Source organism: Apis florea, unplaced genomic scaffold (genome assembly GCF_048593485.1).
Source record: "Apis florea isolate Af1SG1 unplaced genomic scaffold, ASM4859348v1 contig_2350_pilon, whole genome shotgun sequence".
Lineage (NCBI taxonomy): Eukaryota > Metazoa > Arthropoda > Insecta > Hymenoptera > Apidae > Apis > Apis florea.
Genome location: NW_028256565.1, coordinates 6,733,632 through 6,760,360, shown reverse-complemented (window position 1 = coordinate 6,760,360; position 26,729 = coordinate 6,733,632). Strand labels below are relative to the sequence as shown.

At 29.8% G+C, this 26,729-nt stretch overlaps 4 protein-coding genes and 1 long non-coding RNA gene across 24 annotated transcripts in view; 4 read left to right on the top strand and 1 right to left on the bottom strand.

Moving 5' to 3' along the window:
- Positions 1-118: 118 nt before the first annotated feature.
- Positions 119-2,126, top strand: LOC100867412 (zinc finger protein-like 1 homolog). The gene is made up of 3 exons (XM_003696192.4): positions 119-436; positions 663-968; positions 1,060-2,126. Exons 1-3 carry the CDS (start codon positions 335-337, stop codon positions 1,612-1,614), a joined length of 963 nt encoding a protein of 320 aa, XP_003696240.1. The 5' UTR covers positions 119-334; the 3' UTR covers positions 1,615-2,126.
- A 487-nt stretch (positions 2,127-2,613) lies between these two features.
- On the top strand, positions 2,614-5,719 carry sro (SDR family oxidoreductase shroud). Its single transcript, XM_003696423.4, has 5 exons — positions 2,614-3,177; positions 3,589-3,870; positions 4,204-4,509; positions 4,814-5,045; positions 5,440-5,719. The coding sequence occupies exons 1-5, from the start codon at positions 3,045-3,047 to the stop codon at positions 5,558-5,560; spliced, it is 1,074 nt and encodes a 357-aa protein (XP_003696471.3). The 5' UTR covers positions 2,614-3,044; the 3' UTR covers positions 5,561-5,719.
- A 156-nt stretch (positions 5,720-5,875) lies between these two features.
- The window catches only part of LOC105736307 (uncharacterized), a 44,540-nt gene continuing 23,686 nt past the window's right edge, over positions 5,876-26,729 (bottom strand). The window contains exons 1-7 of one of the 16 annotated variants that reach the window (XR_015291171.1): positions 9,657-9,975; positions 7,781-7,884; positions 7,566-7,698; positions 7,238-7,353; positions 6,639-6,809; positions 6,086-6,301; positions 5,876-6,002 (exon numbers count right to left, since the gene is read on the bottom strand). This is a non-coding gene — a long non-coding RNA (uncharacterized LOC105736307). Of the gene's footprint in view, positions 6,003-6,052; positions 6,302-6,638; positions 6,810-7,237; positions 7,354-7,565; positions 7,699-7,780; positions 7,885-8,851; positions 9,604-9,656; positions 10,069-22,689; positions 22,856-26,729 lie in introns of those variants that run through there. The other 15 variants (XR_015291167.1, XR_015291168.1, XR_015291170.1 and 12 more) reach the window with 15 other exon arrangements.
- On the top strand, positions 6,212-7,443 carry LOC100867736 (NPC intracellular cholesterol transporter 2). The gene is made up of 3 exons (XM_003696195.4): positions 6,212-6,306; positions 6,651-6,812; positions 7,092-7,443. Exons 1-3 carry the CDS (start codon positions 6,288-6,290, stop codon positions 7,355-7,357), a joined length of 447 nt encoding a protein of 148 aa, XP_003696243.1. The 5' UTR covers positions 6,212-6,287; the 3' UTR covers positions 7,358-7,443.
- Positions 10,564-26,729, top strand: part of Atpalpha (sodium/potassium-transporting ATPase subunit alpha) — a 118,684-nt gene continuing 102,518 nt past the window's right edge. For 4 of the 5 annotated variants that reach the window (XR_015291165.1, XM_012490247.3, XM_012490248.3 and 1 more), the window contains exon 1: positions 10,564-10,905. Coding sequence is in view for 4 of the 5 variants with exons in the window: in XM_012490247.3 (XP_012345701.1) it covers positions 10,876-10,905 (30 nt within the window). In the remaining variant the exon portion in view is untranslated. The remainder of the gene's footprint in view (positions 10,906-26,729) is intronic. The other variant, XM_012490250.3, reaches the window with a different exon arrangement.

Genomic DNA, 26,729 nt, shown 5'->3' with positions numbered 1-26,729 from the left:
TTTTGATATTATTTTTATAAATCATATTTTTTTTTTTATATAAGTTATCATTAAAAAATTTATAGAAAAAATACTTATTTATGTCAAATACATATGTTCATTTGACGTCCAAATAGAAGATTTTTATTGGTTCATTCATTTATATGTGCATGAAGTGTCAGACGACGTGGCTATCGAAATATGGAAGCCGCATCATATAAGTAGCTTAAATTTTTGTAAGGCCACGATACGTCATGTGAAAGTACATATTTGTGAAAGTATTTTTAATTAACTAGTCTTTTACCGAATTGTTATAATTTATTTAATGTTATAAATACATTATTTTATTATAACTATGGGGTTGTGCAAGTGTCCGAAAAGAAGAGTTACAAACCTATTTTGTTTTGAACACCGTGTCAATGTTTGTGAACATTGTATGGTCACAAACCATCCAAAGGTATTATTATTATTCAATATATAATTATGAATAATATATATTATATATATATTATTATATATTATATATTATGAAATAATTTATAACGAACTTTATTAATAAAAAAATTATAAATACAAAGTACATAAACTTATAATTTTGTAATATTAATTTATATGTAATTTAATTTTTTCGTTTCTTTTGATGATATTTATAAATATTTATATTATAAATATTTTTTTTTCAGTGTATTGTTCAATCATATATTTTGTGGCTTCATGATCATGATTATAATCCAATTTGTACATTATGTTCAGTAAATTTAAGTGAAGGAGATTGTGTACGATTAACATGTTATCATATGTATCATTGGACATGTTTGGATAAGTATGCCAGAGAATTACCAGCAACTACTGCACCAGCAGGATACACATGTCCAACTTGTAAAGAACGCATATTTCCAGATTCAAAATTAGTATCTCCTGTAGCAGATGTATTAAGAGAAAAATTAGCAGGAGTAAATTGGGCACGTGCTGGTTTAGGTTTACCTTTGGTATGTATTTTATTTATTTATATAATTATTTATATATATATGCATTAAAAATAAATAAACAATATATCAATTTATTAAAAATTATTTTTAGCTCAGTGAAGATAGGGAACAAAAACCAGAACAAGAGCATCCTTCATTAAGAATTGAAACTACATCATATCAAAATCATACAACTTCATCACCATCAACAACTACATCACGTTCTGTTAGCAATGTTAATTCAGTTCATACTAATATAAATAATGTGCATTTAAATAATCAAAAAGTTGGGCCACCTTATTCAATTGTAAATATTGATTCATCTATGGGATTATCACAATCAACATCAAGAAAAGTTTGTGAAGCTTATGATGATCCAAAAGAAATATCCTTTGATCATGATGAAAATAAATATAGAAGAAAATCTGCCATTGAATGGTTCTTAAGATGGTGGAAATTGATAGTTAGTCCACCAACACGCCGTAGAAACTCACCTGGACCATTGTACAAGAGATATGCAGTGCTAGGTATCATGGGTATATTAGCTTTTATTGGAATATTAATTCTATTTTCATGGCTCGGAAGGATGGCTACAGATGGCGATCCAAGTTACGATCTTCATGCAGATCCTAATGTTTTAGTCGCCGAAAAATCTGCTGGCATTTAATATTCTCTAATTTTTTTAAAATCAAAATTTGAAAAAATTATGAGAATATAATATAAATGAAGCATATAATATGTGTGGAAGCAATAACTGAAGCTTGTAAAATAATGGAATAACGACTATAATCGAACGAATATGTATTCATTGTTTTATAATTTCATTCTGAAAGAATAATTAGCATAAGATATAATGTATTGCTAGCCTTAACATCTGTTGATTTTTGTGTAAAGTATGCCTTAATATTAAGCTGTATATTTCGATCTGTAAAGACTTATAAATTTACAAAAAGTTTTGTGATTATATGAACCAGTTAGTTTTTTATATTATCATGCGCGAAGATTAAACGAAAACAATTCTTATATTCCCGATACCATTGCCGTCAATAGAAATAAGTTATAAGAAAAGATTTTATTGTGATAGCGGCTTTAATCAAGAACACATAATTTTATTATTTATGTTATTACATTTATTTTAAAATAACATTATAATCTAATTAAACTGGCTGTTCTCCAATATCAATTCTAATATTTTCAATTTTATTAAAAGAAGTAGGAATACATGCAAGGAATACATGTATTAAAATAAGAAATCTTTTCAGTTGTTTTTAATAATATTTTTATTATAAAACAAAATTATAGCAGAAAATTTATCCTATTTCTTTTATTCATGCGTGATTTGACATTTTTACAATTTAAATGAGAATCTCGCGATAAATCCAAGAGACAATGTTCATGAAATATTAAAGTCTCTTAACAGATCAAACTGATATATTGAATTAATTTTATATTAAAGAAAAATACTTTATACAAAAAAAAAAAACGAAAAAAACATCTTTACTTTTGTAATAAATAGAAATATTATATCACGCTTATATAATTGTTATTTTGTTTAGAAATTGCACAAATTTTATAAATTTTCTTTCGAATTTTAAAAGAATCACTGTGTACTATAGAAGAAGAGTGGGGATGTTTTGTTTTCTTTCTTTTCACGTCCCATAGCAGCCATTTGCGATCAAGACGAGGATACTATCGTTTCGTTTCACGTGTTTATTATTATTCTATATTCTAATAATGCGCAGTGATCAAGTGATTTTTATATTGTGAAAAATTTATAATTAAATTATCAAATCGTGTATTTATTTAAAACGGAAACATTCCTCCTTATTTATTTCCGCTATAAATAAGTATTAATAAAAAATTAGAATTTTAATTTTAACTTTTTTCATAGATATTTTATATGTAACATATCAATATTTTATTTGTATTTCTTGTTGTATCAAGTAATGTATCAAGTGTATTATTTTTAATCTTCATCTTTTTTTCTTTATTTTGAAAAAGATTTTGTACATATAAATAAAAAGTAGAAAAATTTTCAATCAACAAGTTGGAAGACTAGTGTTATCTTTGGGGTGAATTACGACTGATAATTTTAAAATGCGATTTATAAAATATATCAAAACGTATTCTACGATATTTATAACTGATCTAACAACTTCGATTGCTCTTTTTTATTTATGGAACAAGGGATACAAATATTTGGCATCAACGATTTCTTTATGTGGTATCGGTAAGAATTTTGTAATCTAAACAAAGATTATGATTATGTTTTACTACTAATGATGTATAATTTTCATAAAAGAATACTCTATTACTAATATTTTTATATCATAATAGAAATTAAAGATGAAATTTATATCAGATATATCTTTGAAATATGAATAATACTTGACTTTCACATTTCTAATTTTATTATCCCTTATCTATTTACCGATAAATTGTATTTATCAATGTGTTATCGGCGGGAAAGTTAATTAATTCAATACAACGCTTATTAAATCATTATTAAATCGTTTAATATATTTAATTGATAGACATTTAAATATTGTAAACATTTAATAAAGAATATAATATTATCATCAAATTCTCAATTATGCTATTATAATTTGGAAAAAAAAAACATTTAAAAATAATTTTTCAGGTGCTACTTACTTATATTGCTGTACTAAATCTCGGGATAAAATATTTTCAAATCATGCTATTATCGTGACTGGTTGTGATTCAGGATTAGGATATAGTCTGGCTCTGCATTGCCGGCAGCTTGGTGCAATTGTAATCGCTAGTGTATTGCAAATCGATGGACCCGGAGCTAAGCAATTAGAAAATGAAAATGTGCTCGTTTATCCGTTAGATGTAACAAAAATTAAGAGTATTGAAAATTTCGCGAACTCTGTTCGAACAGTCTTGACGAAAAATAATTTAGGTAAATTTGTAATAAAATATAATCATACAAATATATATATATATATGCACACAAGATACTCAAGTTATTAATTCCTAACACTTTTTAGATAAATGTTTTATGAAAGAAATAGAAAAATTTAACAATATTAATAATAAAATTTTGTTTGAAAGCTATTCTTTTCACAAATATATCATTTAAAAAGATATATTTAGAAGAATTAATAACACGAACATTGTGTGAAGTTGATATATATATATATATATGCTTAAATCAAAGATAAGAAAATAATTGAGAATATGAATTCGAAAAAGGAAAAAAGATAAACGATCACATACTGAATACTGGTTTCAGTCTTACGGTGTTTGATCAATAATGCAGCGGTAATGATCTTCGGCGAGTTCGAATGGCAAACAGACGAACAGCTTAGGAATCAAGTAGAAGTGAATTTGCTGGGCACTATGAGAATCACTCAAGAATTGATGCCGATGATTCGTGCCCATTTCAGCCGGATTATCGTAATCTCGAGCCACTGTAACATCCAACCGATCCCGGGAGTAGCAGCTTACAGTGGGACGAAAGCTGCCCTCAACGCTTGGGCCACTGCTATTAGAATGGAGTTGAAGAAGTATGGCATCAAGGTCGTTTGCTTTATCCCTGGTCCGTAACCAAAGGATGATTCACTGGAATTAAACTATAAAAAATTGTTCAACAGGAATAGAACAATTTTATGCAAATAATATTTTTCTATCCTTTTATTATTATTGTGATTTTTATATTTACAATAATAATCTACCTACCAATTTCGTTCGATGAAAAAGAATTATCTCTAGATATATTTTTTGATAATTCTGTTCTGTTTCTTTGAAATTTATATTTTGTAATATGTATTTATACGAGTAATTTTTACAAATTATTGTTAGAAAGAATAACGAATAATCGCTTACCTCGCATATTCGCATAGGTTCGTTCGTAAATGAGAGCAATATATTAGCACGACAGGTTGAACACTTCGAGACGATGAGGAGATCGATGTCCGAAGAGGCGAAAACGTTTTACGGTGATTATTTCACCAAGTATTCGCAATATTTCTCTGCTGTGGGACAAGATACGAGTTTGAAAAAGTTACAGGACACGGGTGTTTACGAAATTTTCGAAGGTGCTCTCCTAGATAAATATCCATCGCCAATTTACAAGTACGTCTATTGAATAAAATTTTGAATAATTAAAAAATGAATGTAATTCAATAAAAAAACGAGTCAATGTTAAGAATCTAATGTTAGTTGCAAATAATTACGATAAAATATAAAATACACGTTTAAACGAATAGAATAGTCTACATGAGTGTAGATTTTCGTTGACTGAATCGTATGATTATAAAATTACTAAGACTAAAATTTATACTACTTATCTTGTTGATTTTGATAAACATCTTCATGATGTAATTTTTCATTTCGTTTAACACCTGCATCGAAACACCTGAGCTTGGCTTAGTAAAAAAATCAGTCGCGTGTAAAGTCTTGAATTTTTTTAATCAGTGCCACGCTTTTTTATCTCATGGCTAATAAATTTTTTTAAATTTCAATTCAGGAATGAATCATGGCGATATTTCATTTATCACGCTTTGTTTGTGATCTCGCCGATCTGTTTGCGAGATAGACTGGTCCAAAAATTTGTGCAAGGCCCTTCGTGGACGAAAAAAAAATGTTAATGATTCAACAAGTTCCACGGATTGAAAAAAAATTAATCTAACTTAAAATTTCAATCGAGAATGATTTATATTTGTATAAAGAGAAAAATTTTTTATAAATAAAAATAAAAAAAAATTGTTATGTATTAAATGAAATAAATAATTTTTTAATTCATTTAACTTGGATTATTTTTTGAATTATTTTTCTTCTTTCCTTTCTTATCGTATGTATAACAGAAATATTTAGAAGAAATTTAGAAATATGTTTTGCATTTATTCAAATTAAAAGAAATTAAATATGGGACAGTTTTTCTTAATTAAAAGTGAGCAAATTCGAATCCAATTAATATGTGTGATCAAAATATATCTAAAAATTATATCGATAAAATAGTAATTACTTAAAACAAACAGTCAAAGTGGTATGATAGTAAAGTACACAAAGTTTAGTTTTCACAGCTGCCACCTGCAATGATAATCGTGATTATCAGAGATGAAATAAAGGATAGATTTTACTTGATTGAATGAACACAAATGTTGCTTTATTACCTTACACAATTTTTATCGATAAAATGTATCGCAGACATAGTTCTTTGGATGTCAGGTGTGTATTTGAAGTGTTTTCAAAGGTTGTCAATGATAATGGTTTTTGATGTTTAATGATTCGATTAGATAGTAACCGCCAATAAATACCTACTCGCAATCCGATGATTTTCAGTTACTTTGAACACGAAAGAAGTAGCAATCCAAAATGGCAATCCTCACCTACGGTATGTATTAATTAGTCTCTACACACTAATAAAATAATAAATTTTCATTAGTTTTTTTAAAAATATCATTTAATTTTGAATGAAAGAAATCATTTAATTTTAATATTTTATATATTGTACGCATCTAGAAAATTTGACAATGTTCAAAGTTGTATAAATATTATTTTAAGAGATATTAATTTAATAAGAGTTTGAAATGACAAATTAATAGAGATATTCAAAGAGAATAAAATTTCTTTTGGAATTTCTGAAAAAATTCTATTTCAAATTTATATTTCTATCCTATTACTTAATTATAGTCCTTATAATTATTCTTAATGAAGTATACACACTTATGATTGCAGTTTACATATTTGCGGTGCTCTTCATCGCCAACTCGATGCAAGATTTCGTGCCCTGCGATGGTAAACCAACTCCAACGAACGTGAAGATTTTGGGCTGCAATAGTCTGCCTTGCAATTTGGTTAGAGGAACCAATGTTGAGGCTAACGTTGACTTTAAAGCTGGTAAGTAGAAATACAATTTTATGAATATTAAAAGAAGATCTAAAACTATTGTAAAATAATGAAAGAGAAACATTTCTTAATATGTTTTATATAGCAATCAAAACAAATTCTTTCTTATGCAAAAATTCCAATATAAAGTGGAATATGTTATAATATAATGTAACATGTCAAAAATATAATTAACTAAACAAGATGTGACACACCATATCGTGTTATAAATATATATTCATGTCATGATTAAATTGTGTGCTATATTTTTTATTTAATAATCTGTTACAGTTGCAAACACGAAAACTCTGAAACCCGTAGTAGATGTTGACCTAGGAAACAGCCACATGCAATACCCACTCCCAGAACAAAATGCTTGCAAGAATCTGGTGAACGGACAGTGCCCATTGAATAAGGGACAAGCAGCTACTTATTACCTTAAGATGCCAGTTCTGAAAGCCTATCCAAAAGTCGCTCTGACTATCCAATTGTCTCTTGTTGATGAAAATAACAATTCTCAAGTATGCTTCAAGATCCCAGCTAAGGTTGTCGACTAAAATGTTTAAAATATGGTTACGATCGTGATTTTACGATATGATTGTATTATTTATGAGTTATTACAATAAAATATTAAATACAGTAATAATGAATACCAATATTTTCCATTGAACACATTCTTCGCTTTTTAAATACATGAAAAAGATTGCGATAAGGTAAGGAAGTAATTATAAAATTAAGAAGTTTTTAACGAGAATTTTAAGTTACCTAATTGCATTTTTATGACAGGCGAAATTTATTTTTCTATTTCAAAGATAAGTATATATATAAACGAGTTTAGATAATGACCGTCATAAAGAAAATTTTTTTATGAAAAGTTCCGAGGATTCCAGAGAATATTCTGAAATAAATTATTGAATGGATTATTGAATTTTATAAGATAGGAGACAAATGATGTTGCGTCAGAATTACGCATTACAAACCTATGTTTATCGGAGAAAGGGACGAGATGAAAATCCAGGGGGTTCGGGCGTATGCCTGACCCACATCCCTGCACAACGATCGACCCGGTCGCTCTGAAAGATATCTAGTGACACATTTAAACATACTCTTGCTATGAACAATTGTCAGGAATTCGAAAAACTCTTCTCTTAAATTTTAAAGATATTTCAATTTGCGTTTAACCGTATATTTTTTACATATTTATTTCTATCATAAATTCTTTTTAAATATTAAAAATTTATTTAAGTACTAAATATTTCAAATGATATATTTTTAAAATAATTATTTAAATTAAAAGAGAAAAAAGTAAAATTAAATTAAAGCTATACCATTAAAATCAATAGATATACTAGATAGATAAAAATTCTTGAGGTAACGTAGCAAATTTTAAAAGAGAGATAATAGTTCGTGTATATATATTATTTGATTCCATTATTAAATGAATTATGATCGAATTTGCATCGACGATGAGAAAGAATTTTCTACTACGATGAAGCCTATGATTGTGTAGTTGTTCATTCTGATGGAAATTTATTGAATATATTAGATATATTGGATAATTTTGTTGGAAATTTTGTTCTGCGGATTATCAATTATTTCTTCTTTATTTCACTTGTAATTTATAAACAATCTATTATTTAAAAGATAGAAATTTTATTAATCTTCAAATTCTTAATAAACTATATATTCGAAATTAATTAATTACACGTTCAAGTATTTGAATAATTCTCGTTTAAAGATAAAAAAAAGATAAAAAAGGAGAAGAATATTATCTAATTTTATATCTTTCTAAATAAATATCGATTTAAAAGATAACTACGAAAAACCCACTTGAATCAATTAATTCAATCAAATTAGTTGATTGATTATTAACAGAGATAACTGATAAGTTTATATTCGCGTATAATCTTTTTACTATAAAGAATATGCATTTCGCGTCAATTGTTTGCGTTTATATGAGCAATTAATTCTTTTTTGTTCCTACATATATTTCTACGTGGATGACGTTCACATAAATGAATCAATGTAAGATAAAATAGAAATAATATTACCGTTTGTGTGAATGCAGCAAATACATATCATGTATTCAAAAAGAAAAGAAAATTTCTATGTATGGTTGCTTCCGTTTTATAGCCATCACTGGTTCTGTTCGAATCGGCCGCTAAAAAGGGAACATGAGAGCGAAATGGATTTACCGACCCACGCAAGACTACATGGGATTCGCATTCTCTTCTTCGTACATATTTCTTTTGTCCTTCTGTCTTATTCTCTATTTCCATCTTTGTTCTCTCATATCTTCCACTTTATAGCGTGTACGTATAATACCGATTCCACCAAAGGTTTGTCAATAATGATTCACGAGTCTAGGCGTGCCTCGCATATGAGAACCAGCCCGAAAATAAACAGGTCGCGCGCAATGTCACACACAGATCCCTTTAAAGTATGTCTCAATGTATATACATATGTGTAATCTTGCAAAGAGAGCGAATGAGACAACGCGATACGATGAAAGGTATTGACGGAGAAGAAAGAAAGAGATGCAATATACAAATGCAAGGAAATGCGAGCTTTGCATGCGCTTAACTTCTTGAGTGAAGCTCCTTTCTACACGAATGTTTTCTCTTAAAGCATCCGATGGTAATGTACCGGGTGAAAAATGACTGAATATTTGTATGTACGAATGCAGAGATCATATTATAAAAAATTAATAAGACAGTCTTCTTAAAACATTACAGATGGCTATGTAGATCTTGAAAAATATTTTCAGAAGTAATTAATTTTTTTAAATATTAATACTAATAATTTCTCAAATTTCAAATTTAATGTTAGCAATGGAATATATTATATGAAACTCACCTACTCCATTTATCTACAGTTTAGCATTCAACATTTATAACATCGATATCGAATCCTATCATATCGCGAATAATGTTTGTAACATATAATTTGCATTCTGCGTGAGCAGAAAATAAATGGACAATTAAACTCGAAACGTAGGCGATACTTTAATTCTATGTTAAACTAATCGACTGTGACACTCACAAAGTAATTTGATTATTCTATGAATCTATCTTCACAAGATTGCTTCTTACTAATCTCGAAAACAATTTTCTACTGTAGCAATTTATCGAATAAATCGAGTATCATTTTTACCGATCGATATAATCGTTCGATATTTGTGTCAGTATGGCGCGTTTCCGTGCAGTTTAAAATTCGTAAAAAGAATGTGACGTTCGACCGCACTTAACTAAGGAAGATCAGTGAGGGCAAAAGTGTGCAGGAAGGTTAATTCGTTTTAAATTAAAGTGAATCTCCCTTCACCCCGATGGAACCTCAATGAAGAAAGAAACAGAGTGGGACGTGATGATTTCTAACTAACACCTAACCTCAATCTCATGAATTCTTTTATTAGTTCATATACAACAAAGTACATATGAATATTATATGGAAATGACGAAATTATTAACTATTTTTCCAATAATTATTAATAAATCGAGAACAAAAACAGACAATATATATGATAACAGACATTCTATACAATTTTAATGCGTGAATATCATGTAATATATTGTAAATAAAGAAACGTTATTCAGAATGAAAAAGGATAACTATACGGGTATTGCTCTTGCGAGAACGCAATAGATAGAGTGAAAGAGTATATAATATGTCATGAGAAGGGGAAAGAATTACGTATTATAATTATAGAGTGAGCGAGTGAAAGGGACTTGTATCGGTCGTTCAAAGTGGAGGGGCATGATTGTGATGAGTCGGGGTGCCTTCGTATCGCTTGTAAACTCGTACTCCTCGTACTACGTGTAGTACGAAAAGAAGCTTCGTGCTGTGACGTCAGCACAGTATTTCGGTATAGTTGCGTGAAACATTGTTACGAAATTGTATTCGCATAGAATTTATTCTAATCCAACGAAAGTGAACGTGTTCGAATTCGGTTCATATGTGCTTGCGATTGAATATTAGTGTATATCGTACATAGTCGTAGGATTCATTTGGTCATCGTAAGTGTAGCGCGTGCAGCAGGTAGTCGGAACATCGACCGACAGCCATCATTGTTGTCAAGATGGCGTCGAAAGGAAAGCTAGCAACCGAGGTCAGTAACATTTTTTGATTTTTTTATCTATATACATATTCAACATAGTTTCGATGACAATGCAAGTGTAGGATATTTAAATAAAAAATATTCAAATCAAATTTGTTATGTATGATTTTTCTGTATTATCGATTAATTCATTGAACTTGCAATCGTTACTAATTGTATTCGCGCGCTTCATTCGACAACAGGCCACGCGTCGTGTTCAGACGTCATACTGACCGGTAAACCACGCCCTTGAATAGTCATTTTTCATTGATGTTTTTCATTGATGCATTTTAGAATCTACAGATAATATTAATATAGTTTTCTTTGCATAAATTTTTAAAAGATATAAAATATGTATTTTATTTGTTAAATTTGTTAAAATGCATTAACCTATTTGATCCTTTTTTAAACTTCTATTCATTTATAATATTTCTTCTTCATAAATGACACTTTTTAACAAGTGAATTTATTATATAGTCACATGAATCCTCGTGAAACACGTGCATGTAATTGTATCTGCAAAGTATGATTTTTCGTTGACAGCAATAGAAATACGATCTATGAGATCAAATGAATTATGGATTGACTTGTATTTTTTCTTTCTATCATACTATCTCGAAAAAAAAAAATATGCATATGTGGCTTTGAATATATTTGTTTTTTCACTTCTGGAATATTATTAGTGCACATTAGTGCACATATAGTGCACAGCGGTTAATGCATAAGTTGACCGATTCATATGCATAAATGCAAAAGATATTTTATTTAGTATTAGATTACGTTTTCTTGCTATTCGATACTAAAGCTTATATATCTTTGTTGTATCAATAACAATAAATATATATTTGAATGCCATATTTTTATTTCTGCAGTATCTTATTAAAAAACTATAGGTTATCTATTTGTAGAATACAATATTTGAGAGAATTCTATTATAAATATTTAAGATGTTGTAATATATGCTGTGTAAATATAAACATTTTTGTGTGATTAGTTAGTTTCTCTTTAGAAAGTTTATAGATATTTATGTCAAGGTTCAAATATAGTAATGGTAGCCATCCCATAGGAAAAAAGGAAATAGCAAGCAATAAAATCCCCTAGAAAATAGTATTACAGACTACTTTTTAATTCCTTTCTATTAAAAGTATAATCAATGACTAAAGATAAAAATATCTAAGTTATTTTGTGTTCCATGTTGTATATAAACATATGAATATAGAAAACAGTTGATGAGATGGTAATCGTATTTCATAATAATTATATATTATCACAATTATTACATTATTTTGTGTAGGATATAATTATTTGAAATATAAATAGATTGTTGACATTATATTATTTTGTGTTATTAATTATCATTATTTGAAACATAAAATTAATGATAAATTTCAATTACAATTTCCTTTTGTGGTTATTTTTTTCTGTGGTTAATATTCTTGGATTTGAATAGCATTTGTTCGAGGTTGTTTTCTATTTTGGCAAGTTGCCATTTGTTGAACGTGGAAAGCAATTTTATTTTTATAATACGATATACGACCTTGATTTGAGGAATCCATATAAAAATCATCCTATATACATATGAGATATAATATAATATAATAAAATATAATATATATGTTTAAAAATAAATATTTAGAGAAGCTTATGTAATATTTTGAAAAAAATAGTAACAATTATAATTAACTATGAGAGTTACTCCGTTATGTAGTCTTGATGAAAATCAATAATACAAAATGCGATTGAGATTATTTCATTTGTACAATAGCCATTGTAAATGTTTTTGTCGAAGGTCGTTGATCTCAATCACTGTATTAGACGACAAGATTATATGTGACTATGTTTCTATCTTTTCATTTACTGCTTCCATTGTTATTTTAGATAGAATTTAAATTTTTCATATTATGCAATTATCATTAAATCAACTGAAATAGAACTATCTTTTTACATGTTACAATTTTTAATAATATTTATAATTTCACATCATTATTGACAAAAAAATAAAGTATTTATGACAAGTTGGATAAAAAATTTGAATTTAGTGATTAATTAAACATATTTTACATATATTGTAGAAAGAAATCAGAAATAACGATAAGAAGTAAAAATTAAAATACAGTCCTAAGACAAGTGTTTTATAAAATTGCCACAAGATGGCAGGAGGTGGACATTGAGAGAACAACGTGGTAACTTGTGACACATAAGCCAGTCTGGTTCTCTCTTCTCCTTTTTTTTCTTGTTCCTCGGATGCCCCTCTTTATCGTTCTCGTCTCACCTTCGACGCTAATTTGAACGATACGGTTCGCGCTTATTATCGCTAAATTAGCCATTATGTTGTTATTTTAACGAGTCGATGTGTGTCAGGGGGCCGTGCACACGCTTCCAGTGTGTCTACTGTATTTCCTCGTTCAATTTCTCTTCTGCTTATTCAACATCGCTGTCATGACATGACATGACCCGCCTTTGAAAGACGTGTAGTGATTTTTCACGTTTTTTTTTTCTTGATTTTTGCATTATTATTCTTTTTTTGTTTGAAAATATTCTCCATTTAATTATTTTGTTAAAAATTTAATAGATGTATTTGTAGGTTATCTCAACCATAAATTTATTTTGATCTATGATCAGATGTCGCTGATATCGCTGACGTCACTATGCGAAGTTTATAATATTTCGATTATCATTATGTCTTTATCTTCATACCAATAATATATAGTATAAAAATTTATTTTTGTTTTTTTTAAAGAAATAAATAGATTTTACGATTTTAGGATAATAAGATTAGAAAATTATTTCACAATGCTATTTATTTTTGAGTGAAACAAATTTTTATAAACGTGCTTGATTTTCATATCATAACATGTATTGTGAATTTATTAGATAAATATATAGTTTTTTTTTTTTAATATAAATTTTCAATATAAAATGATGATATTAATGATTAAAATAATTTCTGATTATTTTACTGAAATATTTTTATATTTTATATTAAGAATTTTATTTTTTAGCGGGATATAAGCAATGCGTTATACCATGTAATTTATATATAATTCATTCAAACATGAATTAAGGAAATATCTTTTGAAATTTCATTTTTATTATGCAATTTCACATACATTGATATTCATTGAAAGAAATTCTTCTTCCTAATTCAATATAAAATCAATCAATATATTTCAATTAAACATCTTAAAGCCCCATTCGCATCATTACATTTTTGATTTTCTTTATTTCTAATAATTTAATTCGTTACATATTAATATTTATTATAACGAATTTCAACCGATATATTTATAAAAATCTTCATAAAACTCATGTAAATATATTATAACAAATATTTATTATAGTTATTACGTCTATATTTCATTAATCACATTAATCTAAATAATGCTTAATCACAAATTATCTCATTCTAACATTTATCATTTTTTTATTACATAAAGAATCAATAATATAAATTAAAAACAATTATCCGTAATATTTTTAAATGTATTATAAATAAATATAATATTTAAAATTAAAATTAAAGCGATAAAAATAAATAGTAATAAATAATAACGCGTTTAATAATTTAATGACTACTTTACTATGGGTCAAAATTAATATTTCTCATTTTTTATATATAAAATTCATATTCATACTCATTATTTCAATTTTCAAGAAATAAAAACATCTTGAAAATTGAAAAAACTTCCTATTTCTTACTTCCTTTCGTGAATATCAAATTTCTAGTGACCAAAAAAAATTCCCTAGACGAATATCGCAACATCGATATTCTCGATTCCATTTCAAAGATAATTCAAATGAATCGACATTTCATATAGGATGTTTCCAATACATCTGCCACGCCTTTCAGATTTACATTACAAGTTCGATATATATTTTCATAAGGAAATACAATGACAAAACCATCAATTTTCCAAAAATCCAAGTCCCTATGGATTATGGTTCGTTTTATCGCTCGAATCTGAAGATTTTTGTGAGGATTTAAAGGATATCCGTATTCGAGGTCAGACCCGTGACAGTGAAGCGGGCAGATTCGTCTCGCGAGATCTGGCTCGATCCAGCTGTTTTAATGGTGAACTTCCGCGAGACGAACACCGAGAGGGTCAGCCCACGCGGGCAGGGAGCATAATTCCTGAGAAAGGAAACCGCCCTGTATACTATTGGCCCTTTTAAACTTCTTTACCGACTAATTCTCTGTCACATCCGCGCCGCGACGTTCCTGCCTCTTGATTATTTAAATGCCCGCAAATGGCCACACTATGTTTTTTCCTCTCGCGTCGAGACCCCTCGTATTTACTACAGTTCGTTGATTTGGCACACGTTGCTCGTAAAATGGCACCTGATTAGGCACCGCTAAAAAAACTCGATATCTTTATTTATTTTATTGTTGCTTTCTGTTTTTTTATTAGAAATTAATTAATGAAATAATGTATAAAAAAAAACCTTGAAAAGAATGTAAATGAAGCATTTTACATTATTAATTTTCCAAATTATAAAAAATACGGAATGATAGATATTTCATATTATGATTAGGGATATAGAAAAAAATTTCTATATCAAAAATTCATTTAAGTCTTATAAAATTTTGGTAATTTAGGCACTTTTGAATGATATTATCACTCAACTGATATAAACAATCGTGGAAATCATAAAAATAAATTTAAAAAAATTGTTTCAAGCACGTGCTCAACTCGCTTGAACGAGTGCGCGTATTTTAATTCAGTTACATATAAAATTTTACGATACCGCAAGTTCGTAGTATTAAAAGAGATAAATGGTTAAATGGATCAACTCTCCTGTAACTTGGTACGAACGCGGCAAATGAGAATAATTCAAATGAGCTTATCATTCAAATTTCCACTCGCTGATGCATCTTATTTCCACCAATAGCGTTATTATATCTGTCTGGTGCCGTTGTATATTGTTGCCTTACGCGCTGCATATTTCAGTCGATATAGCTTATACTATTCCAGTCCAGAGATAACAGCTTATCCACCGATAAAATTACGTAACGACGACGATGCGCGCGAATGTGTACACGTATATGCGCGCATATTAATAGGTTTAACTTTAATTAAGAGCCCCTTGAAAATTGTTGCTAACCTCTTGCGCATCAAAGAAGCACGAGATTCCTTTGGATTTACTTTGAAAAATTTGACGGACGAAAGTATCTCGAAGGGTTTCGATATCCTTCTAACATTGAAATTGAAATTAATTTTGATGATCGTGAAACAAGATATAAAGATCGTTTCCCAGAATTCTTTCGATCTTAAGATTTGAAAACAGTGGTTTGATTGTTCGTGCGTTGTATTTATATAGATTTCGAAGAAAATTATGAGATCAATGTTGAGGGGGGGAAAAAAAGCTCGAAAACGATTTTATTTAATTTTTTAAAAATTCGAGTTGTGTAACATCGGAGGAAATGATTTCATATTCCATATTAATACTTGGAATCGATTCAATTGAGCATGATCGAGTGAATGCACGTTGATATAGTCGGAAAAATACGATTACGTAAATACGAAACGTGGATTGATCACAATTAAAAAAAAAAAAACCGTATAACAATATTTTAATCCCATTTCAAATTTTATTTTCAAAAAAAAATCTCAAACATTCATTTTTTTTTTTTTTTTTTTTTTTTTTTATTTAAATTCTCTCGATTCTATAATATAACGACGTGGTATTATTAAATGATATTACTAAAGCGATATCACGATTTAGAACAGGAAGACTCGAATTTAACACGCGAAATTGAATCGTGTGATTCGAATATTCTCAATCGAGATATCCAACAGATGTTTCAGATTCGTCAGCTTTCATGGCTCACCTGTAACATATTACGCTTGGTTTGCCAATTTACGACACAATATCTATCCCGCTTTTACCCAACTGTCAATGGAATTATTCATAAAATGGAAATATCGCGTAAGTGATTCCGTTAAATTTAGCGAAACATCTTGATCTTTGCTAATTCTATTCGTCGTCGACCTTTTCTATTAAAACATAGGATTCGAGCTTTTTTTTTTTTACCGATGCTGAGCTATTTTATTCCCGGTATAAATTCGTATTTTAAAACAGAATGGAAGAAACACTTCTGCAACTTGTTTGAATAACTTTTCTTACGATGAATTATCCTCCTTAATAATAATCGCGCGCTTCTAATCTTATCTCAGTGTCAAGTGTTGTTGTCATTAAGAATACTACAGCGATATCAATCGCCATAATATTTTCTTATTATTTCGTTACGCGTATCTAATCGAACATATAGATTATCCATATATTTTTCTCATTTCGTGCAAAGTTATCTCCTTGAAAGATTAATGATAAAGATAAATTGATAGTTAGAATTTAATTGATCAAAGACACGATATAAATGAGTTAAAGAAGAGAACGTGACAATTTTTTTATATACGTTTTTACCATGTTTAAAATCATCTCGTTATTACCTTAAATATATTAAACATTCATCAAATATCACGATGTAAAGAAAGTTTTACATTTCCTTTTGGAGAGAAAAATCCCATGCTCAATGTGCTTCCACGTATATTTTTATACGAAGAATTTATTATATTATAAAATTCAACGAAACAGATTCTTTAAAAAATAAGGGGAGAACGTGTTGCGAAATTTCTTTAATGGATATTCTTCCATTCCGGGACGTGTAATTTTAATATCGTTCCGGAACGTGGTCGGCCAAAACTCGTTACTTTCATAATTCCCGGTAATAATATTTCATAAAGGGTTAATTTCGTCCGCTCGAATTTTTACACCGGTTCCTTTGAAATTATTATTATTTACCCGCTAATTTTATATTTACAATTACAACTTGTTCACGAAGTTAATTGAACGCAATTGAATTAATAATAGAACGTTGATGAAGTTGCGGATCGTGTAACACTTTTAATGGCACGAGATGTAAAGGAAGGAGTCATTGCACGCTTGCAGCACGTGAAAGCAACAATAATTACTATCTCATCTCCTTTTTGTTCCTTAATCCGATTTTCATTCCCTTTCTCGTATTTTTCTTCCTTTTTCCTCCTCTTCCTTTTAAGAGCTTAAACATAGCGAATTTGTTAAACGTCACGACACGAAATTGAATTACATTTAATAAGAAAATAAATAATGCCATACTTATAACATTGATATAATAACGATACAAATAATTCACGATGAGTGTAACGACATATTAATTACACAAAACTCGAATAATTCGAAATTCTTTCAAAAAAAATTGAAATCTTTGCAATTACAATCCTCGATTGTCAAACGATTGTCTTTCTAAAATTTTCGAGTCGTTATTTCATCCACCTATTTGCATTATCGATTTATCCATCGAAAGAGGATCGAAAGAGGATCGATCGATCGTAAATTCGATCGATTCAACATCGAAATTGAAAAATTTATTCTTCCAAAAATATTCTTCGAATATATTCCACGAAGGAATGAAAATAAAATCGATACGCGAGATCATCCCGTGTACGTGATCCGTGCCCTAACGCCAGTTCCACTATTAATATAGGTCAGGCTCACCAGGTATTCTCGTGGCGAGCAAGAATTGGCAACGCGTGTCGGATAGGAAAATGTCAGACAGTGTTCACCACCCTTGTGCATGCACGAATAACGACGAAAGATAAGCCTTCGAGGTCTTGACAAGTGGTGTGCCACTTGACGATAATGACGCGTGGTCAAAAGTAACGGCAATCGTCGTCTACGAGAGATCTTGTGCATAATTAACAGGCAAGAGTTGCGACACGCGCCGATGATCGCGGCTGCACGGGGAGGGGAGGGGCGTATAATTTGCACATTTTCGAGAAGAAATTTTCTCTCATATTTCACGGTGAAAAGGATTGGATTGGAAAATTTCAAATCTTATTACGAAGATTATATCGTTTCAAAATGGGCAAAAATTTTCGATCAAACGTTATAACGATATATTAAATATTTCGATGACAAATAAAACTTTTCCTCGATGATTTGACTTTCGAGAAGATTTGAAATTGTTTCACAACGATTCGTTCTAGTAAATAATAAAATTATAATAATGTTGAAACAGGTTCAAAGTATACTTGAATTTCTCTTTTTTTTCGTCATCACAATTTCTCCCGATTGATCGACAATTAACGATATAATGTCGATTTGCCCGCTTGATTACGTTCGTTAAGTCGAATTCACCGTGCTCGATCACAATCATCATCCGCTTTGATGGCTCGCGACCTATCGTGGCGTGGCACGTGGATCCACCCTAACCCTTTCGTCGCCCAGAGTGCGTTCTCCTTGTTCAACCAGCAGAGGGGTCGTGTACCAGCTCAATCCTGGCACTGTTCCTACCACCATCCCCTGCCATACATCCTGCTAAGTCTCGTGTGGTACGAGTTTATGGTACGTGCTTAGTTGCGGCATGGTGCCCTATTTTCAGGAAGATTTACTTTATGAAGGTATAATAAAGGAACAAGATCACGTTTCTTCCTAATAGGATTACATATTTTTGGAGGGGGGAAATTCGTGGATGGACGAAGAAGAATTTCGTCGTCACGATGGTGGAAACAATGAATCATTGTGAAATCGAGTTTTTTTTTTAAAAAGAGAAAAAGAGCTTTATTGCCCGACTTTATATTTGATTTTCTTGTAAATCTTTCAAAGTTTCGATATTTTCGTGCTTTCTATTATACTTATTCGTTGTTTGGTGTATTTAATATGAAAATTGAAAAGACGGGTAAAGTCTATGTCCATGTAAATGTATGCAAATGTAACGAGAGATGGTTAAATGAAGGGAGAAGTTTAACAATTGACTCGAGACCTCAAACATTGGGGAAACGCAGACGATGTGTGAGTGTGATAAAAGACACGCGTGGCCATGATTTGATAATAAAAATTTGGAATCAGGTTACTGGTGCAAGTTTATAACCAGTTCTGTCGTAGTATTTATAACGTCTGATTTCCATATATTTCCATCCATTGGAAAGAAGAAGCAAATTCAATCGAATAATTCTTCTTCTGAGATTTTGGTACTTTTTTTGAATTCTTTTATTAAATGTTTTTTTCCATTTAAAGCATGTAAAGATCTTCTTAGATACAAAGTTTAGATTTTCCAGATTTCTCATTCTTTGATGCAATTATTCAGAGTTCTTTGAATTGTATTAAAATCTTATACTTCTAGTCAGATCTAGTATTATTGAAAAATTTATTATTCTTCTAAAATGATGTTTCGTGATTTTTGAAATATTTCTAACTTTTGTTTAACTTATTCTTGAATTCTTGGGAGAATTTACGTTATGGAGATTTCAAACTTTTGACCAATAATGCATATCTCGTCTGATTTCTAAATATATCTTTCATTTCTCTCTTATTTGCATTCGAACGATACAAGGAAAAAGTGATCAAAAATCGAGGTCGATATTTTATTGCCAGCTAGTAAATATAACGACGCGTATTGTTCTTCCAATACGAACGTTTTTCGAATCACAATACACTCCATGAACTCCTATTATCGACGAATTATTCTCCAATTCGTTAAAAGTAATAACTTTATAAACCATGTTTCATCGGATTAATTTATTCATTTTTCCTTGATTATTTGGCAAAATTTTTTAGATATGTATATATGAAATATTTATTTCGTGAAAAAAAAAAAACAAAAAAACATAACCATGTTTATATAGTAAATTTTCAAGTAAAAATTATAAGAATATAAATATGGCAGACAATTTTGTGAATCAATTGTGAATCATTGTGAATACACAGCATTAGTTCAATTGTGCAAGAGGGTCCAGGGTCAGCTATTAGAAATGATGTGGTGGGGGTATACTACGCGTTGACCTTGAGTGGCAATTGATTTTGGACAGACTGTAACGCGAAGACTGTGTCCCATTGCTAACTATTTATCCACTCGAGAAAATCAGTATAAATCAATCGATCAAAATAAATTTTTATAATCAACTAATTATTTTCCTTTTACATTCTTTTTTTTTTTTCCTCATAAAAATAATATTCTTCTGAACCGAAATTTTACAAAAATCTTTACATACAATGCTGATTTAATTTATCAGAATTCACTCCCACGACATTCAATAACTCGAGTACTAGGTATAGCAATGATAATATTGGCGGGGTCCTATATTGCCACGAATTAATTAGACATGCCCTCCCTTAATGAAGTGCATACCCTGCAATAGGCGTAATATCCTGTAATAGCTCGATTCCTTTTCCACGTGTATTCAATTAGCGCACGAAGAATTTTAATTTGTAATTTCTGCATATTTTTAACTCTCTTCGATTAAATTATTTAATTGATTTAAAAGAAAAAGTGTATTATTTTTTTAATGATGAATAATCGAGTGGTTCTTCTCTCCAAAGATGATTATATGATATTTTAGAGATATCTCTTGCTTAAAATGAACAACACTTTTGAATGGTTGTCGGTACATAATGAAGCGAGGATATTACTTTCATCCTTAGTCGCAAAATAAAAGATATCTCGTGGATAAAATGCTTAAGGATACAGAATGCATACAGATTACTTTATCCACGTTTAACTTACTTACGCGCAGTTCGAGGAAATATCCTCGCTTTTTCCTCATCGTCGAGCATACAGAAATATCCGAAGCAAGGGTGCAGAAATCTCTCCGCGATAAAGAGTTTTACTTCTGAATACAAACAAAATTTCGTAATCTCCTTTCTTCGTTTCCTTCCTTCCGATGATTAATCCAATAATATATATTCAGAAATGGAGAAGAAATTTGTTCGAATTTGTTTGAAACTTTAAACGGAATTTTGAAAAAATTCTTGAAATAATTTTAAAATAATATTTTTGATCGATTTTAAAAATTTCTCAGAAGGTTTAAATATTCAAGAATTTATTTTCAAAGTTTAAATGTAATGAGAGAGATTCATTTCTATCAATTTTCGATTAAAAATTAAAAAAAACTTCTTATACAAAATTATTGCTTTCATTTAAAATTAAAAAGAAAATATACCGATAAATTGAATGTTAATAAATATAGTTTCACGAAATATATAGATTTTTGATTTTTTCAATTTTTGCACAAAAGAAAATCTTTTACCAGACTCGCAACGAAGAAATATTTCAAAAATGAATCCACATCTCTTTTGCACGGTCATCTTCTCGAAATCAGAAATGGGTTGTCAGATTTTCTTTTGACCGTTCTAAGCTCGCAGTTAGAAATCTCGAAACAGTTAAAACCGGAGAAGAAATGGAATTCTTGTAATTTGTTTTCTCCCCTTGATAATATTCTCCTCGAGTTATTAAAGTCGAATCGTGGAAACGAAGAAAAATCGAGCCGGATGGTGAAAAAGGGTATCAAAGTTTTTAGAGCTGATCTCCCGACGAACCTTTCAGAAAACTCTTACTGAATCGATCTCGGCCAAGGAAATAAATAATCTGGCCTGGCGCGGGGAAAAAAGTAGCGTCGAACTAGAAGCTACCACCGTCTCGAGTTTTAGGAAAAAAATAGAGGCTGACAAAGCTTTGTCTTTAGCTGGTTTTATAAAGATACTAAGAACTCACCTCTGAGTTATATTGAACCGAACTTTGTTAATTTAATTTAAAGAAAATTTCGTTTAACGAGATTCATCGAGGATGAACGAATACTGAAAATATATTAGAATATATTTTGCAAATATTTGTAAAAGTAAAAGATAGAAACAGAATTGAAAATATCATTTTCCAAGGATCGTCGTCTACTTCGTTGAAATTCGTTCGAATTTATTCCTTTCCTCGATACGAAACTCGCGCTTCTCTTCCACGAAAAATTTATATTCAAAGATTCTGCTCACCTTGCAAACTATCCTCTTCCATAAAATTTCCAAGCTGGATCTAGAATTTTCGTTCCATAACCGTTATTATTAAAAACCGTCGATCAACGATCAAGTCGGATGAGGAAAAGAAAAGTGGAAGATGGAAGATAAGAAGGCGTTCCTTCAACAGAGAAAAATGGAAATTTATCTTTCACGCGAGAATTATTTACCCGTGCAAGAAGGATTTTTCGACTGGACGAAGGATTTAAACGTTAATCTCTCGGTGTGAAATTTCATTGGACACAGATGGACACTTTAGACGAGCTTAACCGCGACGCATAACAAATTGGCTTGGCTTGCTGATTAGGTGCGAAGAGGCCGAGAATCAACTTCACTAGGATGCTATTATCGATTATAAACGTTGATTTGTTGAACTCGTAGACTCGAGATAATTATACGAATTCGATCGATCGTTTAATTTAGATAAATTTGGAATTTAAGATGAAAAGATGGATTTTAGAAGAAATTTTGAAAATGTATCTAAGTAATTTAAAAATAACTTTCCTTGCGAAATTTTTAAATCGAGGGGTTTGGACAGATTGGAATGAAATATAAATATCTTACTATTTTTAGTGTCGTAGTATAAGTTGTTCAATTTGTTTTTACAGATTTTTGTATTTCGGATATTTATCAATATTAAATGTATAAAATATTGTAGACCGTATATAGGGAATATAGAAGTTTATTCTTTCTTGAGATAAGCTTTTATCTTTATTTCTCGTGATATACGTTATGAACGTTCGAAAGTGTTTCGATACATGGGTGAATACGTGGTTTAAAGTCGATACGATACATTCCATCCGGAGACAATAATTCGAGCACCTTGAACTTTTCGAATCGAGGGGCCACTTCATTCATTCGTCGACTCTCGTTTCTCCTCGTCAGAGATTTTTCTCGCAAATGTCAAAGCGATTTTAATTAAAATTCAACACCTCTAACTGGATGTTAACCCGGCAATTACACGAGATAATTGAACGTTTGATGTCTGAAAAAAGAAAAAAAAAAAAAAATGGAGAAAAGGTGAAATCCAACGCAAATAGACACACCACTGTCCACGGTATTGTGCCAAGAAAACAAGGGTGGAGAAGCTTCCAATTGAAGAACGTTCCAAATAGATCCCATCGATTTTACGAAAATTGGTCTGGCCTCCAAGATTTTTCTTTCTTTCTTTTTTTTTTTTTTTTTTCTTTTCATTTCAAACAGGATAAATTGGGTAATTTTTGCGATAAAGCGATGGATATTTGTGCACTTTGAAATACTTTGATAGAAATTTGTTGTAAATTGGACGAAGAAGAAAGTTTCAAGAGTCAATTATAGAAAGTAAATTAGTTTTGAAGAAGTTTAATGCTTGTTTTGGACGTGTTTTTTTGTCACACGGTATATTTTTTTTTCTAAAGTAGAAAAAATAATATTGAGGATTTTTCAACAGAATAAACTTATATTTTTAACGGAATAGTATATATTTTGGTAGTCTTTGGATTGAAAACTTTTTAAATAAAAAGTAATTTTTTAAAAATTGAATATTTTCTTATTGATATTAAAAAATTTTGTCATGATTTTTGAATATAACAACTAAATATAACAAAATATAATAATAAATATATAATAAATATATCTTTATTAAGACTATTTTATATTATATATATTACTATCTTATATTATATATATTACTATCTATATTATATTAATTATAAGAGGCTTCTTAGGCAAGTGATCAGAGTGTTTGATTGCTAATCTAAGAGTCTCGGGTTCAAATCTCGATTAGAACGTTTTTAGATTTTTTATATGGAAATTCCAAAATTTCTTGGAGAAATTTGTTATTGGATCCTTCATTTACCAATTAATGAGACTTTCCCCTCTAAAATACTATTAATTAAAAAAAATTCTGAATGATCTCAAATTTCAGAATTACAATTCTAAAATTAAAAATGACAAAAAAATTTTAAGTAAAAAAAAATAATAATAAAAGATTTTCTTTAATTTCTCTAATTTAAGAAATTAATGAAAAAGATAATCAACATCATGTAACTCTCAGCAAATGATGAATGAAACATCTATTCAATTGGGCATTCATTGTATTCGAGTCACGAAACAAAGCAATGCTTTGTTAATAACAAACGTCACTAAATTTCACACGACACTAAAGCGTGCATTAATGAGACACGTTTCGATTGGGCCAAAAAAGAGAGGGTGTGTGCATTTGGCTAAGTTCCAAGTTGCTCAATATTCAACAACAGTGCGAAATGTCGCAGTTTTGGATGAATTGGTGGCGAAATTATAGAGAAGAAAAAGAAAAGAATATTTTAACAAAAAAAAAAAAAAAAAAAAAAAAGAAAGAATTGAAATTTTAGTCGATAATGGAAATGTCATATTTAAAGTAACGTCATCGTGATCACAAATATTATAATTCAAATTCTCATGAATCACCAGGTCTTTCTTCTTTCTTTTATCATTCGTGAAATGTCGTCGGTAATTTTTCATGGTTAACACTCTGGCTTTAAGGGAAAGTCGTGGTCGTGATGTTGTCAGCAAAATTTTTTCTTTTTGGCGATGGAAGAATAATTACACGTATATTTTAAAAACGTGATCTATATATTTTCAATAAAAGAATATTAACTTAATAATATTTAATACGTGTATATTATAATAATAAAATATGTATACGTACGTATACATATATATATATATATATATATATATATATATATATATATATATAAAAAGAGAACATTCTAAATTATTACAAATATCGACAAGTCTCTTCTTTTAATTAAAAGTAGAACAATATTCTAAAAGATTTTTGGTTTTACATGTGCCTTACATGCCTGTGTGTATATAATATCTTTTTCATTTTTGAAAGTTTATTCAACGTTTCCTAAAAAACGTGTAAAAACAATTCTTCCTTAATCAAACAAAAACCCTCCACCCACGGACAAATCCCTCGATCACTTTTTTTTTTTTTCATCTGCAAAATTATCGAAAAATCGAACGAAACATTTATACCACGACTTCATACCTCGATATTTTTATATTCATGCAGGCGAGGTTGGTTTAAACGGATCAGCTGATCCACCTTGTCACGGTACATACTTTTTACCCGTTCGTAAATTTTTTCCTCTAATCTCGCGGTAGCTCTCGGTGCACCAACTTATGGATACACATTAAATTAAAACGAAAAAAATCAGAGTTATTTTTACACAGTAAAAAAAAAAGAAAAGCCCTTCCTTACTACGAACAATAATTATATTAATCCAAATTATTATTCGATAATTTATAATTTAATTAATTGAAATAATTTTAAATATTACCGTATAGAAATATAATATAGCAAAAATTATTATTGAAGGCAAAAAAAAAATTCTGCTTCCACAAGTTTCGTTCCGCTCTAATACATACGCGTATAAAACATTCACGTTTCTCTTTCTTTCCTTCTTTTTTTCCCTTCTTGTTTTCCATCCATTTCTCCTTTTTTCTTCATTTGCCTGCACAACTGTCAGTAATCGATATCGCGTTTCATCGATGCTGCAGTCAACGTTTTATCATCCTGTTCTGCAATGTAAAAAGGGCGTGGGCGAATTTTGGACAAACAAAAAAGTGTCAAATGCAAATTCTCCCCTCGTTCTTTTCTCTCTCTTTCTCTCTCTCTCTCTCTCTCTCTCTCTCTCTCTCTCTCTCTCGATCCCCTTTCCTGGCTTTGTGCATCTTTCAGGGCGCACGTTTGCACACGTGATTTCCGCGTTACGATCCTCGATTTCATCGTGATTTCATTGCCTCGAAGCGTGCCGTTCTTCTCACTTTGTTTTTCTTTTTCCTTTTTTCACGTGTTTGGAAAGGGATGGAGGGTAAAGTTTACTTTGTAGGAAAAAAAAAAAAAAAAAAAAAAACGCGTGCCGCGTCGAAAAGTGTGGTGTGGGACGCGTGGGTGGAAGAGGCGTTGTTGTTTTATTCGCGGAATAATTTGCGAGTGATTGTAATGTTTATCAGAGGGATGAATTCAATATTAGAGGGGATGAATGGTG